The sequence below is a fragment of the Pseudopipra pipra genome, chromosome 1, assembly GCF_036250125.1.
Source record: "Pseudopipra pipra isolate bDixPip1 chromosome 1, bDixPip1.hap1, whole genome shotgun sequence".
Taxonomy (NCBI): domain Eukaryota; kingdom Metazoa; phylum Chordata; class Aves; order Passeriformes; family Pipridae; genus Pseudopipra; species Pseudopipra pipra.
Genome location: NC_087549.1, coordinates 85,359,070 through 85,368,252, shown reverse-complemented (window position 1 = coordinate 85,368,252; position 9,183 = coordinate 85,359,070). Strand labels below are relative to the sequence as shown.

At 52.6% G+C, this 9,183-nt stretch overlaps 1 protein-coding gene across 1 annotated transcript; it reads left to right on the top strand.

Moving 5' to 3' along the window:
* The first annotated feature begins 262 nt into the window (after positions 1-262).
* Positions 263-6,425, top strand: FOXF2 (forkhead box F2). Its single transcript, XM_064663000.1, has 2 exons — positions 263-1,549; positions 5,475-6,425. The coding sequence occupies exons 1-2, from the start codon at positions 538-540 to the stop codon at positions 5,639-5,641; spliced, it is 1,179 nt and encodes a 392-aa protein (XP_064519070.1). The 5' UTR covers positions 263-537; the 3' UTR covers positions 5,642-6,425.
* Positions 6,426-9,183: the final 2,758 nt, after the last annotated feature.

The following is a 9,183-nucleotide window of genomic DNA, read 5'->3' as shown; positions in this document are numbered from 1 at the left end:
GGGGTTGTGGGGAAAGAGAAAAAAATAATAGCAATATTGAAGGAACTGATAGGCGGTCGCGCTGTGACTTTTACGCAAGAAAACAGTATATATTAAAGAATAACAGTGCGGAAGAGATTGGAGAGGGGGGCTCTTGCGCTTCCTCTCCTTGCCGGATTAGGCAGCGGGATGGTCCCCAGGTGGGGGTCAGAGAAGGAAGCGGAGCGGCACTGAGCGGAGCCTCCGCGGGCGGCGCGGCGCAGGGAGGGAGGGGGCCGGACCAGGGCCGGGGCCGGGCCGGTCCATCCCGCCCAGTGCCTGGCTCCGGCGGAAAGCAGAGGAGCCATTGCGCAAGGGACCGTGGGGAGGGATGCGCAGGGCGCTGCCACCGCCCCACCGCCGCCCGCCGCGCTGAGGAGGTGCCCGGAGGACAGCGGCTCCCACCGCCCCCCCTTTCTCCCCCTGCGGGGCACCCCCGCCCCGGTACCCACCCCACTCGGCTCCCCCCCTTCCCTCCCAGCCTCACCCCACCCTGCCCCATTCCCCTCCCTCCGCCAGATGACCACCGAGAGCGGGCAGCAGCGGCTGGAGCCCCCCGTCCCTCTCCGCTCCTGCAGCCCGGCTCCCGGAGCTCTCCAGATGAGCCGGCCGCCCTCCTCCGCCCTGGAGACCTCCACCTCCTCTTCCTCCACCTCCACCTCCTCCTCCTCCTCCTCGGCGGCGGCGGCGTCCTCCAAGAGCAAGAAGGCCAGCTCAGGGCTGCGGCGGCCCGAAAAGCCCCCCTACTCCTACATCGCCCTCATCGTCATGGCCATCCAGAGCTCACCCTCCAAGCGCCTGACTCTCAGCGAGATCTACCAGTTCCTGCAGGCCCGCTTCCCCTTCTTCCGCGGCTCCTACCAGGGCTGGAAGAATTCCGTGCGCCACAACCTCTCCCTCAACGAGTGCTTCATCAAGCTGCCCAAGGGCCTTGGCCGCCCGGGCAAGGGCCACTACTGGACCATCGACCCGGCCAGCGAGTTCATGTTTGAGGAGGGCTCCTTCCGACGGCGGCCTCGCGGCTTCAGGAGGAAATGCCAGGCGCTGAAGCCCATGTACCGCATGATGAACGGGCTGGGCTTCGGCGCCTCCATCCTCCCACAGGGCTTCGACTTCCAGGCGCCCCCCGCCTCCCTCGCCTGCCACTCCAACGGCTACAACCTCGACATGATGCCCAACGCCATGGCCAGTGGCTACGAGGGACTCAGTGGCGGCCACCACGTCCCGCACATGTCTCCCAACCCCGGCTCGACCTACATGGCCAGCTGCCCGGTGACTGCCAACGGGGACTACGGCCCTGACAGCAGCAGCAGCCCCGTGCCCTCCTCGCCGGCCATGGCGAGCGCCATCGAGTGCCACTCTCCCTACACGAGCCCTTCGGCTCACTGGACAGCCTCGGGGGCCTCGCCCTACATAAAGCAGCAGGGCCTCCCCGCCGCCAACGCCGCTTCCTCCGGCATCCACTCCAGCGTGCCCTCCTACTCCCTGGAGCAGGGATACCTGCACCAGAGCCCCCGCGACGACCTCTCAGGTAGGGACCCGGAGGGGCGACGGGGGCGGTGGGGAGTGCGGCGCCGGCGGGAGTTTTCGCTGGCGACAAAGGTTTCGCGCGGGGAACCCCAGACCACCACGGTGTTGGAAAAAGAGGTGCATTGTCTGCAAGAAGGAAAAAAATACGCGTGGGTTGGAGCTGTTCTGCTTCGGGACAGGGGGGCTGTCGGGGGGTTGGCGGTGGGTACGGCTGCGAGCATCCCTCCTTCTTGCCCAGAGCCAAAAAGGAGCAGTTCGAGGAAAGCCAGGCTCGTGCCGGCTTAGTGCCGGCTCGGACGCGGCTCACACGGCCCCGTCCGGGTGTCTGCGACATGTGCGCGGCGGTGGGAGCGGGGTTCGCCCAGCCGTCCCGGGCTGCGGCTTCACTTCGCGGAGAGCGCCGCCGGGCATCGCCGCCGCCTCGGTAAACCGCGCTCCGCGGAGACGCGTCGCGAGAGTAATCAAATAAAGGCGTCAAATATTACCCTCTAAACCCTGCGGGTGAAAAAAAAAAGTAAGAAGAAACACCACCCAAACCACCCGCTTATCTTAAAAAATGCTAGAGAGATTAAAGCGGATCGAGTATATTTCTGCAACTGGAGGGAAAGAGTTTTCTGGTCTCTGTCTCCCACCCCTTCATTCCTCCCCCCACCACCCCTGCCGGTGATTACAGACAAAGTCTGTTCAGAAATATCTGAGCACAAAAATGGGTAAAAGATGTTGGGCTCTTACGGGGAATTTTTCCAAATAGCCCTTTTAAACGTAGGTCCCAGAGGTTAAGCAAACAAAGACAGTCTGGGCTGGACCACACCGAAGAGGATTTTAGCCTGACTTAACCCCTATGAGAGCGGGGTCTTGTTCAATTTTATGGGAATTTCAACAAGTAACAAATACAGGCGACCCTCAGCTCTGGGTCCCCTCCCGCCCCCTCCCTGGACTCCTGTCAATCACTTTCCTGTCCTGCGAGAGAGAGCCGGAGTCTGCCCTGGCCTCCTCAGTCTGCTGTCGCCGTGGGGAGGGCGAGCCGCTGGGCAAGTCCCTTTGCCATCATCGCAGAAGGGATATGGGCTGACAGGGGAGACCAAGCGATTGCAAATTTTTCTCCCTTAAAAAATAATAATTAAAAAAGACCCAAACCCCTAAATAGCCCTGATGTGTCTTCTGGGGAGAGGCGGTTGCCAAGCGGATCACCGTCCTACCAGCGTTTTGGCATAGAGTAGTGTGGGGACCAGGGGCGTCCCCAGGTGGGCTCCTCCGTGCCTACAGCGCTCTCCTGCTGAGGTTTAAACCAACTTTTCTGAGATATAGGCCATCCTTCCACGTGCTTTTTAGGGCCAAGGCGAGAGGCCAGTGAGTTCACAAGGGCATCCCACAGAACTACGTACTTTCACCGTTAGGAATTTCTGCTTTGGTTTGTTGTTTTTGCTTGGATTTCTGTTTTCTTTTCCTTTCTTTGGGTCTGTTTCCCTCTGTTTGCTTTACTCTTTGCGGCCGCACAGTCCGCCACGCAGTGCCCATGGGGCCCACGCGTGGAGCGGGAGTGGGACTGGCACGGGAGCAGAGCTGGGAGGCAGCTGCCTCCTCCTCCTGCCAGACACCTGAGGTAAGAAAGCCGATTCCTAGAAGAGAAATTTTCATCCAGAAGCTGCCCAAGAATACGCTTCTGAAACGAAATGCAGAGGGAGAGAGAGCAAGGGTTCTGGTCCCCCGGACCTTCCACTGTGGTTTCCGAGGTCGGGGTGGTTTAAATCCCAATTGTTCCTGTTTAAGGAATAGACTCAGACGGACCACTGGACACTTTCTTAACACCGGCGAGGAGCGTCCGTTTCCAGTAGCTCAGATTTAATGCCACCACTATGCAAAACGGGGTTTCTCTGGTTATTTTCTACATCTTCATCATCTGGGCCTAGGAATTTAGTGTAAGCCATCCCCAGTTCTTGATTCACTAAAAACCCCAAACCAACTCTTTATTTTTTTACGGGGATCCAATTCTTATTAGTGCGTGATACGTAAAATGTCTGTGGCGTAAACATTTTAGAAGAGCGAAAGGAGATGCGGAAAAAAGAATCCGAGTTCTTTCATTTGTAATTATAACCAGCAATAATCTTTCTCCCTCTCTGCACAAAAGCAGCATCAAGTGAATTTCACCTTTCCCTTTCTCTTAGTGAAATGCAAAGCAAATTCGGTGGCAATCGCTGTTGATCGGTCAATAATCCTCTACCCGTGACAGCGTCAGGGCGGACTTATAACCTCGAATTTACATCAGACCCAAGTATAAGAGAGGAAAAAATTGGAAACAGGAGGCTTGGTTCTGCTAAAAGGATTTTGAAGCTGGGGGGTGGGGGGAGCTGGATTTTTTTCGCACACTATTAAATCCTGCTAAATTATTGAATCAGGATTGTAATAAAGTGCCCCAGTTTATGGTGAGCATACCAGCAGGGTTATTAGAAAGCCGAGGAAATCCAGCGAAATAATCACTTTTATAAAGTGAGCTCTGCGGGGTGAAGGAAGGGACAATGCCGGAGGAGACGGACTGTGCGCGCCACCGGCCGTCGCCGCCAAAGGGTTCGGCTCCGCCATCCTGAGGAAAACCGGGGACGTCTCCCTCCTGGTTTTTTTCTTTTTTTTTTTTCTTTCCTTCTTTCTTCCTTTTTTTCTTTTTTTTTTTTTTTCCCTTTTTTCCCCCCCTCCTCCTGCCCCCTCCTTCTTCTTCTCTTTTGCTGCTTTTTTTTTTTTCTTCCCTTGACCCTCGGTCATATTTGACAGGATGCCGCTAGCCGAGTTTGACATCCATACGCCAAACCAAACCCCTCTCTGGCTCTACCCTGCGGGCCTTGCTCAGGCCGGATCCAGTAGGAACCCTGCCAGACTAAAGATCCCAGCATGGTCCTACGGCGCGGAGTGTTGGGGGTGGGGTGCTGTTTCCCATGCCGTCCCATAAAGGCTGCCTTAGGCTGTGGGAAATTAAAATGAGAATTTGCAAGGTCATTTACATGTCGGTGCCACGGATGTATTTTGCTTGTTGTTATTGATGAACCGTAGGGTGTATCTTATGTTTATGAAAACACGCAGGCGAAAAGGCGTGCACGGTCTTACACACACATACATAAATAAATACATACTGTATCAATACACGAATGGATCGTGATTGGAACTCAATCTCCAACCGTTAAAGTCAAAAGCAAAAACCTCCTAGGAACGGGATAGGGAGGGGGGGAGAGCGAGGAAAGATGGGAATCAGGTTTAAATGGCTGCGACGCGTGCAGGAAAACACGCAGGTGACATTATCTCCTCGGGCGCACACATACAGACACAGACACAGACACAGACACAGACACAGACACAGACACAGACACAGACACTCCCTCACCTACCCCACATGCAGAGGGTGTACTAACCCTACACGCTGGTAACTACGCGGGTAGAAGGGCAGACAGATAGCAGTGCGTGTGTGTCCACGCAGGAGGGATTCTCTGAGATACGCGTGCGCCTGGGACGCGGCCGGGCACGTGTCCGTGGACATCCACCTCCGCATGCCTTCCTCTCCTCAGCCTGCGTGCCACACGGTTGTGTAGTTTAGAACCTCCCCGTAGAGCAGGCACGCGGGCTCGTACCTGCACGGGTGCAGCCCCGAGCCCCGCGGGCGATGGGGGACTTCGGGCAACTCACGTCCCCTCCTCGGTCGGGGCTCTCTGCCCTGCAAACGGGGCAGGCTCTGCCCCGGAGGAGCGTCCAAGTCAACTGCCAGGAAAGCCAAAGAGGAGTTACCAAACCTTGCAGGGGGGAGCCGAGACCCGGGGTAAGGAAGCGGTGTGCCAGCCCTATGCAGGCAGCCTCTCCTCTCTGCGGGTGTGGGAGGAAGGGCTCTCCGCCCGGGCAGAGCTCTCCGACTTCTGAGCAGCTCTTGTTATTTCCTTCTCTTGCAGTGGGACTGCCTCGCTACCAGCATCATCCCTCCCCAGTGTGTGACAGGAAAGATTTTGTCCTCAATTTTAATGGCATTTCTTCTTTTCACCCATCCGCTAGTGGATCTTACTACCACCATCACCACCATCAAAGCGTCTGTCAAGACATCAAGCCCTGCGTGATGTGAAGGCAGCGCTCCAACAGAGACAATCAGGTGGTGTTGAACAGAGCCGAGATATAGACGGACCACCGAAGATTAAATATATTGTGCACTCTGATAGCATTGATAGTACACGAGTCACTTAGCAAAATTACCAAAGGAAGCAGTGTTTTCGGTCCCACTCCATCCCTTGCAGGACACGTGCAGCCGATATAATGCTCCAAAGCTCTTACTAAAAGAAAAATGCCTTGTGTGATATTTTGCCTTAGGGGAGACGTAAGTATCCTTATGCCGCCTTAATCATATATCGCCTTTCTGTGATCTAAAGTATCGAGCATTGGGAAAAGGAACAATTAATTATATTTTTATACCTGAAAGTGTATTTGAATAGGAAAAATAAATCTCTCGGCTCAACACCTGCGAGGACTCCCCCTTCCGTTACTGCGTTAGCAGGAAATTCGCTTCTTTATTTTGTTTTCTCCCCGAGCCCCCACCAAGGACACTTTGTATGGACTTCAGCACCGACCAGTTGATATTATTAAAACAGTGTTGTTTAGCCATTTCGTGTATAGACTTTAAGAAAAGTTCATTTTTTTTCCAGTATTGCAGCAATACAATGTTTCGTTTTTTATTTTTACAGAAGTTGTTTTCTACCACAATATTTTTAAAAAATTATTTTAAATAAATCTCGTGTATACTCACACACTATTGCTTTAAAAGGAGAATATATTTGCACTTATGTATTCTTTTTACAGTTTGCCAAAATATTTTGATGTAAAATTTTTTTTCCAATAAAATGTATATAAACGACTATCACTGGACAGGCACTTATGTTCCCTCGTCTCCCTCTGAGAAAACTCTTCCACCCCAGCATCCGAGGTCGTTAAAGATGCAAGCCCACATCCCCCAGCCGCTGGAAGTGGAGGAGGAGAGCGAGTGGCTGACCCGAGGTGTCATGGTTTCTGGACTGCACCTCCTGCCCTCAGCCACTTCCCACCCTGCTTTGCCCCGCTGCTGGATAGACTTTGAATTAACCGGGGTGGAGGACACAGAAGCAGGAGGGTCCAAACTGCACACTCCTCTATTCGAGGACCCGTCCATGTCCGAAACACCCTCTCTGCTGTTTAGGGATGCCTCCAGGTGTCCCCGTGTCCCCGTCCCACATAGCCACCTCGAAGTTCCTCTGTGCCCGATGGGACTTTGCTAGGTGCGGGGGCAAGAGCCCCTGTGCAATGTGGTGTTGGACCCGGAAAGGCATGTCACGGGTGGGCGGCGAGAGGGATCCGCGATAAAATCGTGGCTTGATGAGGGCTCGGTGAAGCACCCAGAAACGGTGTGGCCAGCGAACCGGGCCGGAGGGGAGAGAGAGGGAAAAAAGTAACAAAAGAAAATTTAAAAAAGGCCCCCGAAGCACCCTAGGCAAAGCAACCCTTGTCCCCACGATGCCGACGTGCCCCGTGGACGGCAAGCGGCCAAGACCCGGAGCCGGGAGCTGCTGGCCCGTGCATCCTGTAGACGCCCATAGCCGCGCCGACCCCACGGCTGGGGAATGCCCACGGAACCCACCCCGCTTCGACCCGGCAAGTGACCAGGAGCACAGCCCTGCGCGGCCCCACCGTCGGGTGCGGCCCACCGCCTGCCCCCCGAGCAGCCCGTCCCGTCCTACGGCGGGGACAGAGCCCCGACGTGCCCCGCCGCCCGACTCTCTCCGGCCCCGCGCCCGGACGCTGAAAAGCGGGAGAGTTTCAGTAAAATGCTACATGCATATGTGCACACGTGCATATATATATATGTGTATATATATATATATATATGCGTACACACACATACACACATATATAAAATTATATCTTTGTAATTATACATAGAGATAAGACTCGTCATCTCCTTAAATACACACTTATGCTCAGACATGCCCTTTTCTTCCCCGAGCTTCTCAGGGCCTGTGATAAATTATAAAGTCAGTTTCAGAGTTTGCTCCGACCACAGTGCTGTGTTTACATTCTTTCCGAGGCAAGCCTGCATGGTCGTAATTTATATCCTAAACACTTGAACGTAACTTGTTTACACAGGAATGACAGGACCTCAAAGAGAAAAAAACTGCCTTTCCCTCCCCGGCGGCCGGGCGTGGGGCTCCAGTGCCCTCCAGCGGCCCCTGCCCGCAGCGGCGCCCCGGCCGCCGAGCTGCGGGCAACCCCCTCAGCTCCGCGGCTTCACCCGATGTTGTCATGGCGATTTTTATTTTCTTTTAATTATATTTTTCCGCACCTTTTGAGTGCTGTTATATCCCAGAAAACGTGAGTTTTCTGCTCACAGTGGCTGTTCTCCTAAGAAAGGGGAAGGATTTGCTTAGGGTATACTTCTGTTTTGGGCTTCTATATTCTGCTTTGGTGATTTAAGGTTACTAAGGTTCCCTTTTTCCCGTTAAACCTTCCCAAACAAAGGACGTTTCAGAACCAGTACTCTTTAGATAACAATATGTTTCTGGGTGCTGCCAGTAAAATGAACTCAGCCTCTTTCTCCTGAATTTAAGGGTGACTTAAATGGCAGGGAGGGAAAAAAAGCTGACAGATTTTTAAGTTAATTTGATCTGATTTTGTTTTGATATTTGATTTTATTGTAGTACCTTCTACCCTAGGAATTCAGCTTTTGTTTAGTCTAAAGAACTCCAGTGGTTGCAGAGCCAGTGAGATTCAAGACCAAGAGCTATGCCACTGCAAGAATGAGGTATTTACATTTTAGCCTTACAGTTAAAAATTCTCTGCATCTTTTAACATTTGTTAACAGCCATTGAACGTGTGCAAGTACTTCATATTTCAGAAACAGAAATTCTCTGTTAGAGATGCAGCACACTGAGACTTCTAATCATAGCAATAGTGACACAGTACTCATCTCTGAGACTTCCAGAGACTTACAGTATCAGAGAAAGTATCAAACAAAGCTGAAATTTCTAGTGTTATAACAAAACCAAAAATCTGGATGTGTATATTTAGTCTGAGCATTGTGAAAGATCCAGGAGGGCAGACCTGAAGCTGAGCATGCATTTACTAGTCACCCTGTAGGGAAACCTGTAGTTGTTAGCTGAAATGAGCATCAGGTGGTATAAAACATGGGAAGGTCTGTGTCTCTATAGCTCTGGGTTGTTGCTCTTTTCCTTGACAATACTCTGTTCTGTTCCTTTTTTTATCTTCATTCTTTGCCTGCTAACATGTCCCTGACTGCTTTGTTCTCTACATTTGGATTGTAAGACACCTAAGTGGGACTTTTTTTTTTCTTTTGCAGTGCTGTAGTACAAGTAGCACCCAGCAACAGTCACATACCTCCACTGTACCTCAAAATATGGTCACTGCTGACTTTTAGCCTAGGGCTTCAGCTCTTACATTTACTTTGTCCTTACGGGTGAGCACAAAGGAGGATGAGAGCAGAGAGTTTCTAGGTACACTTCTGGTCTATCCCAATGAAAAACTTGTGTATCCAGAAAGCTGCATTAGCTTTTCCAACCAGATCAGTTGTTCTAATGCATTAGTAATGTGTCTCCTGCAAACCTCGCCTCCCTAATGACCTTGGAC

What these genes read in the sequence shown, in the direction of transcription:
- FOXF2 (XM_064663000.1), top strand. Translation starts at nt 538, where the DNA reads ATGACCACCGAGAGCGGGCAGCAGCGGCTGGAGCCCCCCGTCCCTCTC. An exon ending in CCCCCGCGACGACCTCTCAG is followed by an intron (nt 1,550 to 5,474) that starts GTAGGGACCCGG and finishes CTTCTCTTGCAG; the next exon opens with TGGGACTGCCTCGCTACCAG.